The 26,142-nt window shown below is 40.1% G+C and overlaps 1 protein-coding gene across 1 annotated transcript in view; it reads left to right on the top strand.

Moving 5' to 3' along the window:
* Positions 1-26,142, top strand: part of tle2b (TLE family member 2, transcriptional corepressor b) — a 79,104-nt gene that overhangs the window by 10,337 nt on the left and 42,625 nt on the right. The window contains 3 exon segments of the mRNA XM_062424921.1: positions 1,460-1,557; positions 3,136-3,199; positions 20,445-20,489. Coding sequence (XP_062280905.1) covers positions 1,460-1,557; positions 3,136-3,199; positions 20,445-20,489 — 207 coding nt within the window.

Here is a 26,142-nt window from a genome sequence, read left to right as displayed (position 1 = left end):
CCATTTTGTGGCATTTTATAGACCCAAATAACTAATCGATTAATTGAGAAAATAATTGATAGTGAAAATAATTATTAGTTGCAGCCCTAGTTAGCATCTTCACTGTTTGTCGGTTCCAAGCTTAAGTGAAGTGGAACTTAATTTAGAGAACGCAGCAATATTGAGCTAGAAATTTCACTACACTAGTGTCTTAAATTTGAGAATTTCCTCTTTTACTTGTACTTGTATTAGCTTTACAGTAAATTTAATATGTACAAATCACTCGTCCAACCCTGCAGGGTTCTGTGTTCAGTCCTCAGCTGTGGTGCTTCCAGCTGGGTTGGGCTCCTTGTCAACACAGTGGGTCGTGTTTTCAGGGAGGGATGCCAGTGTCCTTGTCTATGTGCAGTCAGCTCACAGACAGGAAACCTGTGCAGAGGGAAGTGGGATCTAGGTGGGACAGCGTGAACCTCAATGTTCCTGGTGAGGCTGCTCACTGACAGGTGACTCAACGTAATTGAAAAGAAGTGGTAGAGACACCAGGCAAACTGCGCCCTCGTCAACAATGTCCCAAAAGGCTCCCACACTGAATTGAAAATTACTGTAGCCACTCCAAATTGGGAGAAAGAAAGAGAAAATATAAAAAAGATGATATGATCTTACATGAAAATCTCCTCTGACAATGCACAATGTCAAAAAACCCCACAACCACTTCTGCTTACTCTAGATTTCCCTGACTGCAAACTAAACCCCATTCCCAAACATAAACAACTACAGCATCAAAAAACATTCACAGTGCCCTTGTTTCTCAAACCTCATGACAACTATGGTAGAAGAGGGCGGCTGTCGAAAGCGCTTTAGACAGACATGGAGGGCTGGTGCTGGTGGTGGTGGTGGGGGGGGGGTGGACCCCTGGGAGGTGCTTGTTTTGTTGGGCCTTCTTTAGCTTTTAGCAGGTGAGAGACGGTGCCGTGATTCCCTATAAGTTATTCATTTGACGTTTCCTCCCTTCTCAGCTCTTTGTAGGCTGGAATACATTAGCAACCTGGCAGAGTGGAAAGGATGCTAATGTGGAAGAGAGGGAGAGGGAAAGGAAGAAAGGATGGGGGCAGTGGTGGGAAGGAGGCAGAGTCATTAGAGGAGGAGGAGAACAGAGACAGAGAGGACAAGGCTTTATGATGTGTGGGAAGGGGAAGTGACCTTCCCTCTCACTTTCATCTTGGCTTTTTTCTCCTCTCGCCTTGCTCTCTGACACACACATGCACAAACACCCACACACACATCCACAGCTTCATACCCACACACAGGCACACACTAAAAGGTATAAGGACATGTAGGAGTATATGCACATACACATGCAGCATACCGTAAATGCACAAAATCTAAACACACAAAAACACACAAACACACACCTCATAGTCCATTTTTCACTTTTTCGCTTTTTTCACCTTCAATCTCTCTCTTTCTTTTTCCTGTGAAGGTCCCCTTGCAGCCTGGCCAGTCTTTCAAGTTCACAGTCCTGGAAACTCTGGACCGTATAAAGGAGGAATTCCAGTTCCTCCAGGCGCAGTATCACAGGTACACACACAGTAAACCTTATACACCCAAGTTATACACGCACACATACAGACAGTATAAGCATTTTGAAACCATACACATATGCATATCTCCATCTGGTATGGATACACATGAATTCACTTCATAACTGTCAATGATCACCATTAATTTTTTTCTAACAATTAAAAGTTGGTATGAATGTTATGAAGAATTATACTTTTCTACACTTGTAATCATTATAAACACAACTCATGTGATTTAATTCAGTGGAAGTGGGTTTTGAATTCTTGAATATATCAACCAATAAAGATAATATAATAGCTTGCAAGTGCTGTCCTTTAATCTTTATCACTGTACTGAATGTCCAAAATATATGAAACTGACTATCTCAAAGATTCAAATACTTCTGTAAGGAAGTACTAACTTTGCCTACATCGACAGTATATTTTGCCTCCTTTGCAACAGGTACACATTTAATTTGGGAAATCAGTAAGGTACATTGTCTTTTACCTATAGGCACTATATCATTTTGAATACATTAAGTGAATGTTTAATGCATTGTATTTCCAGTTACTCATTTTGATATTAAAAAGTATATTTTATTTAACCTTGGAATTTTTCTTTTGATTTCTACCTGTTATTTCTGCTACTTTCTCTCATCTTCACATTTTTGTACAGTATAACTGAAGTTGTAGATATTTGTGTAGATAGCACAAAGGTCTTTTTTATATTCTACAACTGGATGTCACTGATGGTCATACTATCATATGGATGATCAGAAGTGACCTTGACTGAGAGAGATAAACCATTGTAGGTTAAAACATCCAGCATCTTGCTCACATCTCAGTGAGCAGACTGAACAGCCTGCTGTGACACACAACATTTCTGTGCTACACGGCTTTGAACTAGTGGATCTTAGTGACACACAAAGATAAAGCTACATATATTTTTCATGTGCACCATCAGTGGTTACATGATTAGTGTTCATTACAGTCCACACATTGCAGCCAATTGTCAGCATGACACTGTATCTTCTCATTATATAAAACATGTTAGTCAATATCAAGCTCAGCGTTACATTGTCTGAATATTGTCAGATAAAACTAGTCAAATCTTAAAGTCTTTCCCATCTCAACACCTAAACAGTTCTGACATGTGCAGGCCATAATCAATGACTGTGCATTTTTAAAACATTTGAATATAACATTTGAAAATAACCAAACCCAGAAATGAGTCACGACCAACTAAAATTGCTACACAGAGCTTCCAACCAAAACATCAGATGTACACAACCAGACTCGCTCACGCACTCACTGTACTGTACAGCTGGTGTGATGAATAGTAATAGTGTGAAAGACACACCCTGCTGGCTGTTGCCGAAGGTGATATTTTTCCGTGTCCCTTTTAGCAGTAATAGGTAACCGGATTGTATGTCTAGACATTTTTTGTATCCTTACATGGCCATAAACTGTGTTTGACCTCTGCAATACCTAAGTCCTGCGAATATAATAATTTATTTCAGTGGATGCAAATAAACCATTTAATCCGTGTGTGTGTGTGTGTGTGTGTGTGTGTGTCCTTTTTTCCGTCCTTGTACAGCCTGAAACTGGAGTGTGAGAAGCTGGCCAGTGAGAAGACTGAGATGCAGAGGCACTACATCATGGTGAGTCCAATCAGACCTGTACCAGAGCTGTATGGTGATTTGTCAGTCTGACTGGGCCACTCAAAAACTTTGAAAAGACTCTGCTGGATTCCTATATGGGAAATATAATCAGGGGAGTTGTACCTGTGCTTTTGATTGGCTGGAGTGACGTTGCTGTTGATGTCATTCAGGGGTTAATTCTCCGTTTGTCTGCCTGCTTGCTTCGTTTTTGTTTTTTTCTTCAAACTTTTTCTCTCTTGCAGGTCTCTCTGTATGAATTTATGTATTTAATTTACATTAATAACTTAACTTGTTTATGTAAAAAAAGAAGAAGTCCAAAGCAATAAATAAACACTTAAAATCATATTGAAATGGCAAAATCTGGCCTCTATTGGGTTGATAACATGTACATGGTGTCTGGTAATTATTTACTTTGAAAAACATTTTATATGTTGTGTAAGAGTAGAACACAGTTTTAACTTTAGTGTTTTCTCTGTTTTTGAGCATGGTTTCTTTTGCTCTCGTACCTCCATCCAAAATGCACTTTTTATATCTCTCTCCATTTTTTCTCCACACCATCACACTCCCTGTCTTGCTCAGTCTCTTTCTTTGTCTTTTCTTTCTGTTTTTTATTTCTCTTTCTCTCATGCACTAACAGCCTGAGCTCCCTCTGTGTGTCGGTGTGTTTGTGCGACTAAAGGCTCACATGTATCGTAAGCCTTCGTCTATGGTACAAAACCCACACAGAGCCGACCAGAATACGATATGCACCATCTGCTAAGCTGCTCGCATTTCATAAACCTGGGAGAGCAGGCAGGATCAGGGCCGTAAGCTAGATAGACACAAAGATGGATAGACAAAAAATGAGAGAGAGGGAGTGAGACAGAAAGGGGGAGAGAGAGAAAGAGAATCAGACAGGCAGATAGACTGTCCAATAGACTGAGTGTGTGAGAAAAGCAAGCAGGCAGACAGGGTAACTGGCAGACAGACAAATAGATATAGAAGCACACCGACAGACAGGCAGAAGATAAACAGATAGACAACACATACACACACACACACACACACACACACACACACACACACACACACACACACACACACACACACACACACACACACACACACACACACACACACACACACACACACACACACACACACACACACACACACAGTGGATACAGCATAAACATATTATTTTATTCTACATTGTCACACACAGATCCTTGTCCTCCTTTCCTTATGAGGACCTTCCATTAAACATATTGATTGTTAATCACTTAACATTATTTTAATTCCTGCAGTAGCTCATAATGTAGATGCCAAAGACTATCAAAACCTGTCAAAATGTCACATCAATATTTCCTCAAATAGAGTATATGTAATGAAACAAATTGTTTGATATTGCTATAGCATATTAAATTTGTTTTATTACTGATACTAATGATAGCATTGTCTAAGAGTGTAGTAGTTTATTTTCATGAATTATAGCAGTTAAAGAGAGAATGAGTTTCTCTTAGAGATGAAAACCTGAATTTATAAGCAATAAAGCTCAATTCTGGTCTGGTATGTAGCTTCTGGTGGCTTTTGTTAGCAAATGTTTGGTAGATATTGCTCTATTGGTGTAACTGACAGTATTAGGCCAGTTCACTTTTCTTATTGTGCCTTTTCCACTTATTATCAGTGGAAGCACAAGTTATGTAATCTTGCTTTAAAGTTAATAGTTATTCAGTATTCTTATGCTTGAGTTACGTCGTAATCTCCTCATTCGGGTTTGTCATATTTTTAGGATTTATCACATCTCAACTCAATACAAGGACTTTTTTTTAATGACATTTTAAAGTTATTACATTTTCTGACAGTTGCATAAACAAAATACAACTTGACATAAATCACATACTGAATAACAACAAATTCATTCAAGAGTAACATCAAAAACTTGTTGAGGTTTTGAAGTATCCTCAACTACCCAAACACAAACCCTCAACTGGTCATTTGAAAACAGAAGAACTTGCCAGACTAACCTCATTTCATAAAAATATCCTCACTGTTCTAAAACTCAAACTGTTTCTCAAAGGGAGAGCGGAAAGTATAAGAAGACACATGTGCACATAAATATGGCACAGTGAGGAACACACACAAAGAAAACCCTCTGAAACCACAGACTTTTCAGAAACACCCACTTCCCTAATCTCAGGCATTCCCCATTTTAGCTGTGGTTTCACAGAATTGCTGTGTTGAACAAACCGCCCAGACAAACATCCACCTTCTACACTGTAAATCCTCATCCCCCCCCTTATACAAAAGGAGTGGTAGCGTGCCAGCATGGATGTAGTTCCCTGTCTCACCATAGACAGGGGCATAGGATGACATTTGATCGAACTCTGCGCATATTAAATGTCACAGCCTTTGTGACCATTGCATCATTGGTGAACTAAGTGTGTGGGGAGCGGAAGAGAATATCTTTAAGTCCAACATTTGCCCTCAACAGGTCCCTGTGGCAGTGAGGGGGCTGCAGAGCAGGAGGTCAGCGGGGTGCAGATGACATATCTATATAGGTTAGCATGGCACACGGTTAGCACCCCAGGCTATATTATTTGAATCAGGGCTCACTGTGGTGTTGTGGATGGCTAACACTGTGCTCTGCTACTTCATAGACATGATTCCGAAATGAGAGGGAGGGAAAGAGGGAGAGAAAATGAGAGGGAGGGGAGTGAAAGAGAGGCTCAAAGGGAAAGATAGCTTGAGAGAAAAAAAAAGGCTCAGAGAGTGTCAGACAGAAAAAAACAGGGAGCTGCTGAGGGAGGGAGGGAAGATACAAAGAGGCAGAGATAAAGAGAATAAAAGAGGAGAGGGGAGAGAGTGATAGAGGCAGGAGAGAGATACACAGGGAAAGGGGAAAGAGAGTGAGAAGGGAAAAAAAACGCTGAAAAGGAATGAGAGAGAAGAAACGAGAGAGATACCAGGGGACAGAGTTGAAGAGAGGAGAGATGGAGGGTGAAAAAAAAAGATGCTGTGAAGGGATGAAATGGAGAGAGAAAGAGAGAAAAGAGAATATGCAACACAGAGTGCAAGAGAAAGAGATAGTGGTGTATGTGTGTCTGTGTATGTGTGTGTGGGGGGGTGGGGGTGGGGGGGCGTGAAATGAAAGAAAGAGAGATAGAAAGAGAGAGAGAGGGAGCACGCACAGACACGTAAATAATGTGAAGCAACAACGGACTCGCTGCGCCCACAGAGGAGATAACCCAGAAGGCTATATTTAGCTCGTTAGGCCTGTCATCCACACTGAGGCCTGTTTCCACAGGCTGGGGCTCTGCTCACCACGCTGCACTGCTCCTGCCTTTACTATTCATCAATTTGAAGCTCTTTAAATACAAGGGTGAGGGGTTGGAGAGTAGAGAGATAGTTATACAGGTTGATGTATATGGAATTTTTAATGCCCTTAAATGCTTACTAGAACTTAAATGCCCTAGACGATATGACAAATGAAAAAAAAAATGAATTTTTTGTAAGGGTGCAGTTTTTGAATTTTCTTTGGTAAACAGCAGTCATCTTGCAGGTGTTTTCACATAATGATCTCATATCACAATCAAACAGCATCTTCAACACTGTGACATCTTCATCTTTGTTTTTTCTGTTGAGGAAGTTTGAGTTGTCTTTGCTTGGGTAGCCAGTCTTATGATAATGTGCTTACTATTGCATTATTCATGTCCCAAATAAAGCAGTGCTGCTGCAGGAAATGTAAACTGTTTAGAAGTGGAACTGAGCCACAAGAAATGTCAAGATATTTGCAGTACAGGTGACTCCAGAAATGTCATGTAAAAACTTTAAAAAATAAAACAAACTTTCAGTTGCATTCAACATATATTTATTTTATTTAATTATTTGCTTATTTTTTTTATTATAAAGTGCTTTTTTCATATTTATGGTCTCCAGACTGTTGGAAAGCACTAAATGGGGCCAATAGTACTTTTGAAAATTTACAGACTACATTGTGGCATTTAAGAGGATGTGACAAGTAGAAAGTGGAAGTAAATGCCAATAACTGTAACAATACTGTATTTGATGAAAACCTCTTTTATACCAGCCACCTTGTTTTAAAAGAAGGTATTAGTTTTACCTCCTTATGGCATTAAACTTTTCAAAGTCAGGAAGTTTATTTTTCCTCACATTTACTAGTTTAATTCTATAGCTGGCAGTGGTTCAGTTTTACACTTCATGCTTGGAGCGATGATGATGCTTCTCAAATTGCTTCTGTCTGTGTTACTGCAGTAAAGCGGTGCATCCAGGTTTAGATATACTGTAATGTATTTGTATGTTTGGCAGGCCCGCTCTCTGTAGCTTTTTGGATGGAGTATATGTTTTATGCTGGCTGCTCTAGCATGCTGGCTCATCTCTTTGTATGTGTGGAGAGACATTGGCAATGTGTAACTTCAGTGGTAGCTGCAAACACACACCCACAAAACATGAAGTCACACACATTGAGTGTCTGTGGGCGATTTTGCTTTTCTCCGGCTGTTGTATTTATAATTCATGCTTCTCAGATTTCACTGCTCTCCTGGAATTCCACTGTGTATTTTTAAGTAAGGTTGCATTGTAGCCCTGGCTAATCAGGGGGCGTAGACGTATCGGTCACATGCGTACACAAAGTGCAAGCAAGGCTCCTGTCTGGGGAGCTGCGTTCACCCCTGCTGGCCTGAGGTTGAATCTTGCAAAGAGCAGACACACAAGCACGAGGCTTGGTGGAACGTGAAAGAAATGGAGATAATACAGTTGTCTCACATCATGAAACGCCCCAAAGTCACTATTTCAATCCAAACAGACCTAGTTATCAATCTCTCGCTTCTCTCCTCTACTGCATACATGTAGTGGCCTGAAATGGGGAAACGCTTATCCTGGTCTAATTACTGACGGGTTTACAATTAACTGTAGGTTATAGTTCAGCTGCTTCTCTGCTTTTTTCTTTTTTAGGATCAAATCTCTTCACAAATCTCTTTTCTACAGTGTCTTGACGGTTCTGCAGCCTACTTCTCATTCCCCCTGTCAAACACAAGACAAAACTCTTACAGGGGAATGGACTGCCCAGCCCCTTTAATATAAAGTACAAAAAAGACATGTCTACTGGAGGGTGACAGCTCACAGTCGGGAGTCACATTAGGTGGCCTCTTCATTGCTTTGTTTGTGTGTGTGTGTGTGTGTGTGTTACAGTGAGATACAGAGGCTCTGCAGGAGTCTGGTGTTAATGAACGGCTAAGCCTTTGGCAAGAGACAAAATATTGTTGCATCAAATTTCACAATAGAAAAAAATATCAAAGATGAAAGGCATGATATTAAATTTGTATCCATCTTTGTCTTTTGGTTATGGATGCATTAGTGTGCTGTGAGATGATTGTTATTGAAAATTTGTGAATGTGGTGAAAAATTTAAATATCCGATTTGTAAGGACCTGACCACAACTCAAAAGTCAAACTGACAGTGTATCAGCTATAAAGGAGTGAATGAAGGATCATGACACCAAAGGTAGTTAGATTTGACTCCAAGGTGGAGAAAGCTTGAATAAAGGTCAGGCTGTTTGCTGCCATTTAGAAATGTAGCTGACAGACAGAAGTCACCTGTTGTCTGATTATCAGATTTAGTCTTCAATTCAAATTGCTGAAAGATCAGCAACATGTACTCTGTTGTACATCTGTGGCTGTGATACAGGGGTGTGGAATTTGAACTGTAGGTGAGATGTGTGTTTAAATGACTAAATCAATCAATCAATCAATCAATCTTTATTTGTATAGCGCCAAATCACAACAAAGTTATCTCAAGGCACTTTACACATAGAGCAGGTTTTAAACCGTACTCTTCAAGTTTTAATTTATAAAGAGACCCAACATTCCCACATGAGCAAGCATTTAGCGACAATGGCAAGAAAAAACTCCCTTTTAACAGGAAGAAACCTCAGGCAGAACCAGGCTCAAAGTGGGCGGCCATCTGCCTCGACCGGTTGGGGTAGAGGGGAGAGAGAGGAAGAATAGGAGAGAGAGAGAAGCACATAGAAAATAAACATTGAAGCTAGAAGGTCCGGGACTGGAATCTGTCATCCGGACGTCTACAGGCCCAGATTGCCTGTGAGATGAGAAAGCACAGACAACTCCGGGGAAGAAGTGTAGGTTACTGAATGCATTAATAGTACATGAATGTTATTGGATATAGATGGATGGATAGAGAGAGAGAGAGAGGAGGAGAGAGGAGCTCAGTGCATCATGGAGGTAGGAGTCCCCCGGCAGTCTAAGCCTATAGCAGCATAAACTAGGAGCTTGCTAACTATAAGCTCTATCAAAAAGGAAAGTTTTAAGCCTACTCTTAAAAGTAGAGAGGGTGTCTGCCCTCCGGACCGAATCTGGGAGATGGTTCCACAGGAGAGGTGCCTGAAAACTGAAGGCTCTGCCTCCCATTCTACTTTTAGAGATACTAGGTACCACAAGTAGGCCTGCGTTCTGGGAGCGCAGTGTTCTGGTAGGTACATAAGGTACTATGAGCTCTTTAAGGTATGATGGAGCCTGACCAGTAAGAGCTTTAAAAGTGAGGAGAAGGATTTTAAATTCTATTCTTGATTTTATGGGAAGCCAATGCAGTGAAGCTAAAATAGGAGTAATGTGATCTCTCTTTCTAGTTTTTGTCAGAACGCGTGCAGCTGCATTCTGGACCAGTTGGAGAGTCTTTAGAGACTTGTTAGGACAGCCTGATAATAATGAATTACAATAATCCAGCCTAGAAGTAACAAATGCATGGATTAGTTTTTCAGCATCATTTTGAGACAGAATATGTCTGATTTTTGAAATGTTACGCAGATGAAAATAGGCAGACCTTGAAATTTGTTTTATGTGGGAATTAAAGGACAGATCCTGGTCAAATATAACTCCTAGGTTCCTTACAGTAGTACTGGAGGCCAAAGTAATGCCATCCAGAGTAGTTATATTATTGAATAATGTGTTTCTAAGGTGTTTAGGGCCAAGCACAATAACTTCAGTTTTTTCTGAGTTTAACAGCAGGAAGTTACAGGTCATCCAGGCCTTTATGTCCTTGATGCATGTTTGTAGTTTAGTTAACTGGTTGATTTCATTAGGCTTTATTGATAGATATAATTGAGTGTCATCTGCATAACAATGAAAATTTATTGAGTGTTTCCGAATAAATAATACTTGTTAGTACTAATTTCGCTCAGACTAGATTTTGTGAAAAAGTAACAGCACTAGTGGACAAACATGCCATGGTAAGAGGCTTGCTTACTCTTATTATGTACATTGGAAGTTTGATATTTGCACAACTTGTAATAAGCACCTGGAGGTATTCACATAGAAGTTCACTGTGCAAATCTGACTTAAAAAAAGTGTAAAGACGACAAGACTAACCTTGGTTTGAAAAGTAACCTGAGCTAAGCCACCAGAGTCTATAATGTTAAGCTTCCTGCTGTTCATAGTAATTGTCTTAATAACTTCCCTTTCCTGAAAGGATTTTTACCTCGAGCCTCTTGCAGAAGGTGTTGTCATTGTATGAACAGCATAAAAATCTAAATTGGTAGTGTAACACATCAATATTGTGATTTAACATAATTAAATAAATCTCTCATTTAAACATTCTCACTTTCTTAAAGAAATATGTCAGTAGTCTGGATGAATTAACCATAGAAGCAAACATTTCTAAGTATAATTGTTCAATATACATGTTGATGCTGATATTGGATTGATTTTTATATTACATAATATTATTATAATATATAATAATTTAAATTTTTATGTTGTGGGAATTTTGAAGCTTGAAGCATTTTATCAGGATTGTATCGTGGCCTCAGTGTTTTGTATCATGCCTGCCATGCGGTCATTTGTTGGAACATTGTGAGCATGTGTGTGTGTCTTGGGGTGTGTGTGTGTGCATATATCTCTGTGTCGTTCGTTCAGCACAGCCCCTCAGGGATTGATGGAGTGCATGTATGTGTGTATGTGTGTGTGGATTAATGCGGTGCTCTCAGCCTCTTACTCCACTCCCAGCTCATCTGTCTGATTCAGGATGACACACTGTGTTCTCTTCAGCAACATTACAGTCACAGACTGCTTGAGAACGAGGGATGGGAGAGAGGAAGGGCGGTTAGAGAGAGGAAGAAGAGATAAAAAATGAAGAGAGAGAAAAGAAGTAATAAGGGAAGTGAAGAGAGAGCGATGAGAGATGGGAAAAGAAAAAGAGAGTGAGCAAAACAGACTGCGATGAAAGAAATATGAGAAAGAGAGGGCGCAAGGGCATTGGCAAAGAGAGCAGAAAAAAGTGAAAGAAAAAAACAGAACGACATTGGCAAAGTGGGAGAAAAGAAAGGGAGGAGAAACAAAGAGAAAAAAGGTGCATTTTAGTGTATGAGTGTTATAGAGCAAAGGAGATGGAGGATGGGGCGGATCGACGGAGAAGGGGGTGGATAGACAGAGGAGATGAAGAGAAATGCCAAGAAGGGGAGAAAGAAAATAAATAAGACTGATGGAAGATATCAGGAAGGAAGGGGGCAGAATTTGATTTGAGATTGCTTCTCGCTAAGCTAAACGTTGCTCTGCCATCTGATAGTGGGAGTTGGCCAGGGGATTTAAGCGGGGCCAGATGTAGGGAAGGATTGAGTCTGTTTTAAGAGTCTTAAACCTGTCTGAACTGTCTGGAGCTGCAGAAAACAAGCAGGACAGGAGTTTTCATAAAGATGGACCAGCAGTAGATACAGTACATGTCGTTTATAGATATGAAATTCAAGGTCAGTTGTATCCAGTAGTTGTGTTGGCTCTTCCTCTGATGAAACTGGCTGCAAGAGAAGCTGCAGTGAGGCTGAACGTCTGCCGTGACTGATTTAGTCGTCACCCGCTGACAGGACACAATGGAGAAGTCAGAGCCTGCTAACCTAACCTCTGATGTGGGTTAGCGCAGTGTGCTAATAAATGTTTTAACATGGTATGTGTGTGTGTGTGTTTGGGCGGGCAGATGAAAGAGACAAGCTCACCCAAGAGACACCGATGAACAATGCTTTTGTTAAGGTTTTTATACTCATCCGCACCCGAATGCACACACACACACACACACACACACACACACACACACACACACACACACACACACACACACACACACACACACACACACACACACACACACACACACACGCACACACACGCACACACATGCACACACAAATAATACATGCAGGAGTAAACCCAAGCTGCATAGAAGAGAGAGAGAGTCTGGCACCGTTGTATGACACTTTCTCAACACCGTGGGGGTTGAGGGAGGGAGGGGGGAACGAAAGAGCAAACACTCCCTGAAGAATGGAGGAGTGGAAAGAGGAGGGAAACGCGAGAGTGAGGGAAGCAAGAAACGGAGAGAGAGCAGCTCGTTGAGAGAAGGGCAGGAATGCTTTTTGTCTGTCTTGCCCTGATGATGACAGTGCAGTGTGTATGTTATTAGCGGCAGATAGACTTTGGATATGGGGTATGTTCAGAAGAGTGGAACGTTACAAGGCGATCAGATAAACAAGAATTACACTTCAACCTCATTTATCTAAAGTATCCAAGTCTGAAGAACTCACGTAACGAGCTAAAAAGCTGGCAAAGTGGATCAGGCTTACACTGGATATTGAAATGAATTTAAAGCTGCAGAGATTTTATTCCTCTCGATTACATATGAGCTTTTCTTGCTCATATTGTAAATATTAGTTTGTCTAAGTTTTAAAAGGTACACAAAGCTTTTATCTTTTCCAATAAATATGACAAAAATATGTCCTAGTTTGTCCTGGTGTCCTGTTGAATCTTGACAACTTTTGTGTCTTTGTTGTGGAAGATTCAAATGATAGAAGGAAGTCAACCCACATTTACCATAACAAATATATGATCATTTTCATGTTACATGATTAAAGAGCAAAATTATGTCTTCACCATAGACTTTTGATAAATTTACCCCAATGTCTACATCATGATATTTAGATTGATTCAGTTCCTCACTGTAATCATACCTGCTGTTCATACTGGCTATTAAAAGATCCCCTTCAAATGAACTTTCAATATAAGTGATGGGGCCAAAATCCACAGTGTGTCCACGCAGTCATTTTGTGCAAAGATGCATTTGAAAGTTTATCTGAAGCTTATATGAGGCTTCAGCAGTCTGAGTTATAGCTAGTGAATATCTGCCACATTTACAGACTTTTAGCATCAAATTCCCTCTTAGTGTTTCCTCGGACTGTGTTTTCCTGTTGAGCTGCAGTGGAAGTAGTAGTAGTAGTAGAAGCAGCAGAGACAAAAATAGGTAATGTTGAAAGATATCTGCTTGATTTGACTAATTTGGATTGCTGAAGCTTCATATTAAATAAACTTAAATACATTTTTACACAGAAGCAGACTTTTGTACTGGAATTTTGGCCCCATGTCACTTACATTGTATGTGCATTGTGAAGGGATCTTCTAATGGTCAGTATGAACAGGAGGATGTTTCAAAGTTCATTTGGGTACCTGACTGTTGTTTTTAAGACAGACTTGCACAATTGTGAACCTCTCCTTTAATCTGGGTCTATGGCTCTCATTCACTGTTTCAGTCTGGCTGTAGTATCTTATGCCCCATATTTCTGATAAACAACGCTGCAGATACTTTTCCCAGACGCTAAATTTCAGACGCAGTTTCCTCAGCCGTGGTGGCCATTCAGCAGTTATAAATCAGATGTTGCAGCTGTATGTATGAATTTCCATTGCTTCCTCCCATATTTTTACGCCTCCAAACAGGAACCACTTTTCTTCCATCTTGTTTGCACAAAACCCGATTGTTAGTAAATAAGGACAAACACAACTTGACTGTTTAATACCTTTTAAAAAGGGCTGCAAATCCTTAGTAAATATTCCCCTGGATGCTCTCATCAGTATATTGTACACGTATGGTCCACGTACAAGTATGAATGCAAACATATTGTCTGTTCAAGTATGAAATGCATCTTTGTTCCACATTTTAGTTGAAAAAAATGTACCAAACATATCGATATAATATACACACAGGTTTTTTTCTCTGCTATCTGGGTGGGCAGTGTTCGGGTGTTCTTGGTAAGCAACATCAGCCAGTTGGCTTAGTGCCCCTCTGCCAGGCTTAGCCTTCAGCACACACACATCACCCACATGCGCCTTTAACTCTGCTACACGCACATACACAAAATCCACATAGACAAGAGATCTTACACTACACTGCTGAATGAAAATGCAGTGACACAACGCAGGGATTATATAAGGCAGAAAGCAATGTGTGGTGGTGGGGGTGGAGGTGGCGGGGGGGTTCAGTTAAGAGAGGATGAACCTATTAAAAACTGACTAAAAAACAAAAATAACACACATACTGTAGCAATGATATTTCAGTTGTACACACAGTACAGTTATTACTATACTGCAGTCAAGACCACACTATCACAGCTGTTGCTACTGGATGACACATGTAAGACAATATTACAGTGTAACCTATTATGATTTTTTATATTTAGGTCTATGGACCATATTTGTATATTTGTTGGCGTCGCTAAGATAGACATTTTTTTTTAAAGTATTTTGCGAGCAGGGAACAATATTGGTAACTGTTTCCATACTACAGTTATACATTCACAGACTACAAAGCACAGTTGTTTCTGCTCTACAGTCCAGACCAGACTCCCATAGAGCGTTGTCACCAGAGTGCTGCACAGACTGCACAAATAGTACAATAGTCACTTCACTGCTGTCTAGCCTACACCCACAGGACAACTGTTAGTACATTTCAGTCACTTAGTCTTTTCCTTTCTGCTTATTTAAAGGAAATCCTGACTGGCCCTATTAATTGTGTAATTGAAATGTTTGTATGGTTAAAGGATTACATTTCTAGCCGTTTATATAACACTGTAACTGAGTGATGCTGACATTGACCCCCTGACTTGTGGCTCTTTATCCAGTCACATCTGTGCTTCTTGTCATCTGTTGTTGTAATGTTGCTCTCTGTTTTAGAACTGCTCTTCTTCTTTAGACTGAATGACTCAGCCCTAAGTCCTGACAAATGAGCGACCTCCTAAACTGTTGTGAGCACTTCTGAAGGTGACACTGTTCTGTACAACCTTGTTGCAGGGAAGTGATCAATCTAATATTTATTGTTATCAGCAAAAGCTTCAGTTCTCTAGTGGCAGTACAATGACAGCCATTACTACATAACACAGTGAATAACCTTCTGGTAATTGTATGTTTCAAGTGGATGAGATGCAGAGGTTTAATTTTCGCCACAGATAGTAAGATTAAAAGGGAAAAGGTAATTCACACATTCTGTGTTCATGTCTTTTCTAATTTTGACTGGCTGGCAGTGGTGGAAAAGTATTCAGACCTTTTAGTTGAACTAGACATATTATGCACATATCTAGTTTTGTATTTTTAATATAGGGATCTTCTGGAATATCTTTGCATGATTTACAGCTTTATATATCTTATACTGGCTCTTCATGCAGCCCTTCAGTTCAGCCTCTGTCTGAAACAGGCAGTTTTAGCTCCTGGGTATGATATCAAGTCAAACCAGTTAAGTGGCTTGTGCTGTAATCATACGGCTACCACACATGCTCCAAATAAATGTATCTTAAGAATTCAATATACCATTAATTCTGGCTTCTCTCTTGCCTTTTGCCCTGGATTTTCAAGAGCTTGAGAGATACATAGCTGGAGAAAAACATTCTTCTTAATGACTGTGGAATGCACCCACACGAATGACATTTTTAATTAAACAGTCTCAACGAAACTTGACAGAACTGAACTGAACACTTTTCTTCTCAGTCCACTGATTCTCACACGCACCCCTGCATCAAGGCTCCGTAACTTTTACAACCACTAACCCGAACCTTCTTGCTCTCCCCTCTACCATAATAGAGCAGCATTCCCATCATATATTTTATTACATTCCTTTCCATAATGTCGTGCTGGTTATATACAGTCAGCTGCTTAATTTTAGTCTAGAGTGGGGGGGGAGGAGAGAATGAAAGGCTAGCGAGTGAAATAGAGAAATGGAGAGTAATGACAGAGAGGTGGAGAGACTGATGGAAGAGATGGAGGGAGAATTAATAAGGAGAGACAGACAGGAATTGAGTTAAAAATATGGGGAGGGGTGAGGAGAGGTGTAATGATGGAGAGGTGAAGAGAGAGGCTGATGAGAGATGGAGAGAGAGAGAGGGAACAAAGAGGGATGTCACATGTCTTTCATGTTGAGAGGGCTGGAGAGAGGCAGACATGGAAACACAAAGAGCTTGCTCAAGTATGTTTTTGTGTGTGTGTGTGTGTGTGTGTGTTTGAGCATTTTTACATGTGAAAGAGATTCCAAGAAATGAATGCATATGTTTTTGTGTACATGAAAACATGTTTTTTGTGCCAGTCTGTCCATGAGTGACATAAAGGAAAAAAAGAGCTAAATACACAGTAGCTCAACACGAGGTAAAGAAAGGAGAACATATAGATATAGCTCTCAACAAGGAAAAAAGAGGGAAAAAATATACAAAGCGAGGGAGTGAAGTAGAAAATGGCAATAGATAGGGAGCATGAATTAGAGCGAGAACAAAAAGGAGAAAGAATTCGAGAGCAGAGGAGACTGAGTGTAAAGGACAGAGACAAAAATGAGAAACAAGGGTAGATAAAAGAGAGAGTAATGGGGAGAGGAGAGAGGGAAAGAAGGTTTAAAAAAAATGAAAGAAAGGATAATTGGCAAGAAAGACTGAAAAGGTGTTGACAGGAGAGAGTGAGAGAAAATGCACCAGAGGAAGAAGGTGACAAAAAAAGGATGACAATAGAGGCGCAACAGTGCAAATATGGATAGATAGATAGATACAGTGGATAGAAAGATGCCTCGTCATGACAGAGCAACACTTCCTGCTACAGTGCAGTGAACAACAAAATGTTTAGTTTGTCATTGCTTTCCATAACGACCCGTATGAATTTTGTCTGATCTGAAGCCCACATTCACAAGGCAAGTTATTCTGTTACAAAAACGATTTGTTGTATGTCTGCCACCTTGGGCAGAGCTAAACTAACAAGGAATTGATCCCACCTACAAGTATTGTGTGTTCATCCAAAGCTTGATATGTTGTATTCTTCTGTGCTCCACCTCCATTGATGTCCAAAAACTATTAAAAACATGATAGTGAGCTACACTGTTGCACTGGGTAACATTTTCTTTGCCCCAAAGACTTTGGGCACACAGTTGCTTTATAAACTACTCCAAAGAGTAATAACAGGGATAATGTTTTCAGTCTCAAGAGTTTATTTCCATGTACGGCCGACGCCACAGCACATGCAGGGGAATGTGGTTTTGGTGTGCTACATATGACAACCTCTTGATGTTAAACTAAAGTTCTTAACAAAGTACAACCTCAAAAATCAATTTCAAAGTTGAGAGGCTGACATTCAGGGTATCTGCCAATACATATTACCAATTACTCCCCCCCCCCCATTCATATCTGTGTCCATCAGTGTATGGAAGTCATGAGAATCATATTAAGTAACATGAAACCAGGGTCAGCTTTGCAGCTAAAAACGGGCACAGTGTGGTTCAATGGAAGTAACTGATAGCAGAAACACATTTTATTTTTGCATCAACAAAGAAACTATTAAATGTCAATTGATCACATTATGATCGATATCCAATCCTTTCGTATGTATTGTTGCTGATACTGATTCATGATATCACATTAGTGCATTCCTACAGTAAATGGAAACAGGTCATTTTAAACATTTAACCAAACAACTGCTTCTATTTCTTGTCTTGTGTAAGGTTCTTTACCAAATAACACTTCATATACTGAGAAGCATCAAGAATTCACTCACTTCTGCAGCGAAACAAAATTTAACATTTATTCGAGGAAACACTGACATTTTCATTGGAGCAGAAAAATATGTCAGAGCAGGTCACAACCTGAGGGAAAACCTGCTGAGCTTCTTCAAAATCTGTCTCCTCTTTTTGATTTGTATTGTTTTACATTATAGTAATGAGTAAACCATTTGTTATCTTCTTTACATTTTAATTATTATACTTACAGTGTAAACCTTGCACAACGTGCCTTTGTCATGCTGTAATAACGTTCATGGCAGCAAAGAGAATTTGAATTTAGATAGGTACAGACAGACAGACAGAGATAGCAAGTGAGTAAAATGAGACAGGAAATAGAGAGATAGACTGAAATGGAGAGTGAAAGAACATTTGACAGCTAGAGAAAGAAGGAGGGGAATAACTAGAGAGAGAAGGAGGGGAGAGAGAAAAGACAGACTGACAGCCTCTGAAAGATAGAGATAGGAGTGAGAGGGAGGGAGAGACTGAATGAGGTAGGGAATAAATGTAGAGAGAGAAGAGAGCAATAGAGTGAAAATGAGCAAGAAAATACAGAGAGGAAGAGAGAGTCGTGTCTTGCTCTCATCAGTCAGAGCGTTGCTCATCCGGCGGCATAGGCTGGCTTTGTCACCATGACGGATCCTCACTGTCTGTATGCCGCTCGCCACCAACACCATTACAGCACATTACTGATGTACACACAAGCAGAAACACACACACACACACACACACACACACACACACACACACACACACACACACACACACACACACACACACACACACACACACACACACACACACACACACACACACACACACACACAGGTACATTTGTTGTGATGATGGCTCATATAAATTGACATTAAAAGACTCAGAAAATACACATGCACATTCAGATAGGAGTGTTGCTGTGCTTTTGACCCTTTACACCTGCGATAAACCTGCAGTCTATAGTTGGATAAAATGGTTTGAGGGAAGGATTGTTGTTGTATGGCCTTTGCAGAGAAAGTGGTTGTCTGACATTTTTTCACCTAGTTTGTTTGAGACCTCAGGAAGTGGCAGAGTTAGGTGACCTTTCAACTTGTTGGGTGAGGTTTTTTTTAAAGGTTAAGTTTCCAGTCTATATTAATAAATTCTCACTTGCCCACATGAAATGACTAAAATCATGAAATGAAATAGTTATTGGCAAGGTAAATTCAGCGTGCTTTACATTAAAGTGCATACAGCAACCTAGCAAGTGACCACAAGTCATGGTAAAGAAAATGCATGCAAGACAGACAACCACTCACCCTCCAAAGGACACTGACAAATCACACGACCATCCTCCAGACACAAACTAAATAACTTACTATAACCCTGGGAAAACAGAGGAAGTGAAATTTTCAGTTTACTTTTGAATGTGGGCACAGTTGTGACAGAACTGGTAACTGTAATCATCGGTTTTGTTCATACTGGCTGTGAAGAGATCAATTACTTGCTCGACTTAGGCTGTAAAAAGACTGTAACTTAAAATAATCTCTTGATCTTACTCAGGCAGCCAAAGCCTCATATTAGCTTCAGCTGAGTCTTTGGAATACATTTTTGCACAGATTGAGGAATGTGGATTTTGTCCCACATGTCTTACTTTGGAGTTGTGCTAGGAACGGATGTCCCTATGGCTAGTAGCCATTCCAGATGTGTTTTATTCAGTAGCATTTCTATAGTAGTGTCTTCTGTGTGCATTTATTTTACACCTTGAATTAACATGTGTTTTTCCTTGCCCAGATAAGATATTCAGATACAGAACACATGTTAATCCCAGCTGTAAATAGGGCCTTTGCTTATCCTGTTGTAAACTCGCATTATGGACACACACTGAGTTAAATGCATCGCAAAAACAGGCATGCACTGTACAGACACATTGTGTATTAGTATTTTTAACAAGCAGTCACAGAGTCAGGCTCATTATTCTGGCCTTTATACATAGCTGTTAATAGAAACACAAACACATGTACAGTATATACACACAAACACAGAGGCAGGAACACAACAAGCAGCAAATAAACATACAAAGTCATGCTCATTTGGCAGCCCTGCATAGACACACAGAAAGCCCCCCCCCACCACATACACACATGCTGAGACAGTGATCGCCCATAACTCACTCCAAGACATAAATACCTCGTTATCTACACACACACAATCACAAAAACTTGGTGTACTGTACACACGTTATTTCCTTCCTTCCCATCTTCTCACTCTTTCTTTTCTTTCTTTCATTAAACCAAGCTGTCAAACAGCAGCATATGCACCGATGCTGCGCAACAGCTGTTTAATGGGAGATATTGTGTAAGAATGAATGTTAATGTGTGCTGTGAATAAAATGCTAACGAAGCTCTGTCATTTGTGTTTGTCTCCACAGTATTATGAAATGTCCTATGGTCTTAACATTGAGATGCACAAGCAGGTAAGAGAGACTTTATTTGCTATGTTTTTGGTTTTTTTTTTGTCTCTTACTGTTGGATTGCTGCTGGTTTACTTGGAGGCTGTGCATAGATGTTTGTGTGTGTGTCACTTGTTGTGTAGGAGTTGCATTTATTGAGTAGGAGAGGAGGTGAATGTGTTATTTTGCACACTGAAAGATTGTATGCCAGTGTGTCATTTTGTGTGGGTGGGTGTATATTTTAATGTAACTGTCCTCTTTTATGTGGTGTATGTAAACTATGCAACCAGTGCACCTGCATATATGTAAATGAAGTGGATACATTCAAAGTTGAAACACCTTTAAATATATTGCAGTCATGCAACAACTCCACTGCTACAAAATGTTGTTTCAAAATGTACCATATTGAGTCAACACACACAAGCAACAAGTAGAATAATAAATAATATAGTATTTAGTCCTGAGCTGCTGTGTTGCATTACATTGCATTCTACAGGTGTTTCTCATTTTATGGTCACTCAGTCTATTCTGTATCGGCAGGATAATGCAGGATCTGTTGCAGCTTAATTTAAACTCTTCGTCTTTTCCTTTGTACTTAATTTTAAAAAAGTGTCATAAACAAGACAGTGGATGTAAAAAGTGGTTCCAACCCCGAGCAATAGATGGCTTATTTTATTAGTTTAGAGAGGGTCACCACACAACACTGTAGGTTACCTTGGTATGCCTTTTAACACAAACATAAGTACCTGTTTTGTGGTATGAAAAGAGAAGTTTAAAAAAATTGGTCCTATTTTTCTTTCACAATTATGATATCACTATTGGCTAAATGTTTGTTTATACCTCCTCTCTGATTGTTAAAAAGCAAAACAAACTGTAGATTGAGCTGTAGCTGAGAGAAGAAAGAATTACTGTATGTGAATGAGGGAATAATACTATTAAACAATAGCACAACCGCAATCATCCTGGCCAGTAACCATAGGAATATTAAATATATGTTTTACAGAACTGGTGGTGACAGACTGAGGTTAATTGACACTCATTGTCAACAATGTATAGCTGTTATTGACTGCATTTAGGCTAGATAGGACTGGGGTATGAAATCACCCACCGGTTCTTCTACAGTGCAGATCAAATTCTAGTTGAAAGGTGATAAAAGAAGGTCAGTGAAAATTATATATCATTTCCATTTTTCCTGTCAGAGATCTGGTATTGTTGAATGAAGTCAGGTCTGAGGACCAGGGTTTGCTTTCAGAATTGACTGCTTGTCTCCACACTTGCTACTAATTTTTTGTCTGGGCCACATTTCAGAAAAGGAGGACAATCAGACAGAAAGACAGGCAGAGGGTCAGATAAATGTCCAGACAGACAGACAGATAAATGTCCAGACAGACAGACAGACAGACAGACAGACAGACAGACAGACAGACAGACAGACAGACAGACAGACAGACAGACAGACAGACAGACAGACAGACAGACAGACAGACAGACAGACAGATAGCAGACATTGGGTCTGCTCTGCTGTGTTGACACAGCTCCACGCAGATAGACAGAAGCATTATTCAGTAGAATCTTCCTTTAAGGTGACCGCATATCTCCCTCACTGTCTCAATCTTTGTGTCATGCTAACTTGCTGCAGTGGAGTTGTGGACTGTCATGGAAGACAAGGGTGTATTTTTTTCATTTTACAGTGAGGTCCCAACATGCCCGACGTATTGCATTTAGGAAACAGCTCATTGTTTGAAACATTCCCTGAAAACGCCTTCAAATGAAAGCTTCTGCACTCTGCACTTTAACCTCATAATCACTGTGTCATTTCACAATCAAGGTAATTGCAGCACAAAGACATCAAACAGCGGATTTCTGTCCAAACACTTGGAGTGTAGTGTAGATACTTTCATACTCCAGACTCCGGTATCAGCTGATTTTATGTCCTGTGCTTGAGATTATGTGTGATCAGTCTGATGATCAGGGAATATTTTAACTGATAGCTTGTGACACAACTTGATGTAAGATACCATTTATTTCAAACAAGAGGTTATTCAGATTACTGTGCAGGGAACATGTTATCATGCACATATGGCTCCAATCTGCCTGTGTGTTCAGTGTTTTTTTTTGTGTGACACAACATAAATTCTCAGTAATGTTTGAAGCTGAGATTGTCTGTAAGTGTCCCTTCTGCTCTTTTGCATTCGTCCAATTCCCAATTTCACCACAGCCTCTGATCCAAGACATGAACCACATTTGAAAGCAACAAAACTCCAAAGGCACTTTTTTGTTGGAATTGTTGCGCGGGTTAAAAAAAGACTTATGTGCACAATAAAACTGACTGATGGGTGGGATGGATTGAATCCCGAACCCTATAGCAGAGTATTGACAGAGCAATAAGGCAGAGAGAGAGACACAGACAAATTGAGAGACCGACCAGACAAGAATTAGTCCAACGTAGACAGAATTTTGGAAAGGCTACTTTAAAAAGACAAGCTGTCAGTCATTTCATCCTGACAGACAGTTTTCTATACTGTATTTCAAGCTCGTGTGAAAGAGTTGTGTAAAAAATGCCTACACCTGTTACCATTGATGTTAACGGTCATTTAAGATAAAATAGCACTATATTATTCGCCAAAATGTCATTTAAAATTCTAAATGTTCTGTTTTAGTAAATGACAATTGTTGTCTTCTCCGAAAAAGTTATTTGGATTTGCAGTTTTTTGGTCAGAATATCAAAAATTCTTATATGCCACTAAAATACGGTCCATTTTTAAATGTTGTTGGGCTAAACCACCAAGTAAAATGCAGTGAAAGTTGTACTTTAACTAGAAGAAGAGAAACTTTTACCCACAGTGAAAATGAAAGAAGAGCGAGAGAGATGGCTGGTTGGCAGCAGAGCCCGGCAGAACTTGACTGTCAGCTCTTGTCGCCAAAAAGGAGAAATGGGCTGAGGTGCTGGCTGCACCTCTGAGAGATGGAGAGATGAGGAGGAGGGGGGAGGTGGGGGATATATGGACGATAACAGAGGGAGGCCAAGGAAGGGAGAGTGTAGAAAATAGGAAGAGAGGGGGAGAAGAGATAGGATGATAGGAGACCAAAGAACTACAGTCAGGCGAATGGGAGTAAAAGAGAGAAATAAATGAAAAAGGAGAGGCCTGGTGTCAGGAACTATATTGAACACGTCTTTAAGAATGGTTATCCGGGGTAATATGAGAAAGAGAGAAGAGGTAGAAAAAAGCAATGAAGAGAAAAGGAGCATATGTGGAAAAATGATAAAGGAAGAAAAACAATAGAACTGGTAAAGGTAGGTAGGAGAGCCAGTGAAGAAATGTGAAGCAGATAATGAAAGAGAACTTATAGTATCATAGAAAGAAAAGGAAACAGAGAACCAGAAATTGACAGAAATAGTATAAAAAAGAAGGTAGGAGCAGTGAAATAGAGAGAGAGAGAGAGAGAGAGAGAGAGAGAGAGAGAGAGGTGACGGGAGAGAGCGTGATAGAATATAAAATGAAGGAACTGGTATAAAAAGGATATCAAAAATAGTGATTGAAAAAAGAGATAGCATGAGGAATTTTAAAGAAAGAGAGTGGACAAGGATAAAGCACAAAGAGACAGGTTGTAGAGAAGGAGGACGTTACAAAGGAGGAGTAGAAGATAGAAGAGTGAGTGGGATAGTTTGGGAAAAAAAGAAAAAAAGAGCAAGATAATTTAAAAAGCGAGGACTCTGAAGATAGATAAAAGACTGCGAGAAAAAGAGAGCCCAGTAGAGAAAAGGCAGTTAAGAGAGTCAGGGAGATAGAGAGACCGAAAAAACCCCCCTGAAAGATGGTGGGGAGAACTAATGTTGGAAAAAGTGTGAGAGCAGGGATGAGAGGAAAAGAGGGATAGAGATTAATTGAACGGATGAAAGAGGAGAGGGTAAACAGGAAGGATGGAGCTTTAGAAGAGACAGATAAAGACCTCAGAGAACAGATGAGGGGGGGTAAAAAAAAAAAGAGATGGCGATGAAAATGAGCGCCAAGAAAAAGGAGAGCAATGGAGGGAAAGGAAAGAAAGGGGGAGGGCAATTGGAGAAAGAAGGAGAGATTAAGGGAGAGAAGACACATCAAGGAAGGGAGGGGAGCTTTGAGCTACACTGAGAAATAATGAATCATGAATAGATTTAACAGTATCTGCTCTTATTTCCTACCCCCCACACACATACCCCCTCACACCCCCCAGCTTCCTCCTAACATCCTGTCGAGTTCATTGCTATTGCCTCCCTCTCCCCTTGCCGTCTCTTTCTCTAGCGCACGCTCTGTCATTATCACTGGCAGGGCCATCTCATGTCCCGGCATTAATTGAGCTGTAACAGTCATCTCGTGCCTTCATACCCTTCCTTTGAGTCTTTTCTGCTTTTTCTTCTCTCTCTCTCTCTCTCTCTCTCTCTCTCTCTCTCTCTCTCTCTCTCTCTCTCTCTCTCTCTCTCTCTCTCTCTCTCTCTCTCTCTCTCTCTCTCTCTCTCTCTCTCTCTCGTGCTCTTTAAATTTCACACTTGCTCTTTATCTTCCTCCTCTCCTCCCTTGCCTTTTACTATCTTGATCTTTTCTCGTTTCCTCTATATTTTCTTCCCTTCTTCCTTTCTTCTCTCTGTCTCTTTCTCAGATGATTGTATCTGAACTATATGAAGGCACAGGAAAGATAACATCTCCCCCGTTCTCCTCTAAGCTGCATGGGATACAGTGACACACACGCACATGCATGCACACACCATCATATTATCTCACTTGGTTCACTTCCATTATCATATCATATATATATATATATATATATATGTACTAGCTGTATCCCCAGGAGGAGCGAGGGAGGCTATAAGGACTTTACACTCCTCCCTGTGGTTGTTCTATATTCATTGATATAGCACTTCTGGGGCCTGGGTAGTTATTGCCTGTATCCCCCACTATGTGCAGACGCACATGTATATTCAGTGACTGTAATATAGACCGCTACTGTGGACTCACAGCAGTTGGCAGAGGGCAGCTTATAGCTTTAATGATGTGCTGTATGTGTTTTACTAAAAGCTGTGTGGTGAATGGATTGATGCTGCTGATGTATGGACAGTAGATGGATAACAGCATGATGGCAAGAGGTTCAAATGAATAGAGGCTTTGTTGGACTTGTGTCCAGCCAGAGGCAGCCTGGGAAAATATGAAAATGTGGAAGGCAGGAAGTGAATAAGATATTCCTTTCCTTCCACCAGCAGCTAACTTCAAAGGGCCATTAAGCAAAGTACGGAGCCCACAGCTGTCAGTGATAGTAAGAGGACAACAACCACAGCAGCACTAATGATCTAACAGCTGAACATCCTTATCTACATCCTTATTTTCAGGTAAAGGGAGTCCAGGTTCAAGGTTCATTTTGTCAATATACAAAGCAGGACTGAAATTCAGCTATAGCCCCCTCCACACCACACACACAGTAAAATATTGAAATATTTTAAAATGGAACAAAGTATATAAAATTGGCGCTCATTTACTTGAATGAGAAACTGTGTCCAAACTTTTGACTTTTACTGTACATAAAAGTTATTACATATGTCCAAGTTATAATGTAATTAAAGAGTGGAGTAGTGGGAGCATAGTGCAAAGATAATGGTACATAAACTTATATTGAAAAAACAAAGGAGAACTCGGTCAAAGGAGGCCCA

Source organism: Scomber scombrus, chromosome 8, assembly GCF_963691925.1.
Source record: "Scomber scombrus chromosome 8, fScoSco1.1, whole genome shotgun sequence".
NCBI lineage: Eukaryota > Metazoa > Chordata > Actinopteri > Scombriformes > Scombridae > Scomber > Scomber scombrus.
Note: the sequence above shows the minus strand (reverse complement) of the source record. Positions and strands in the feature narration are given on the sequence as shown.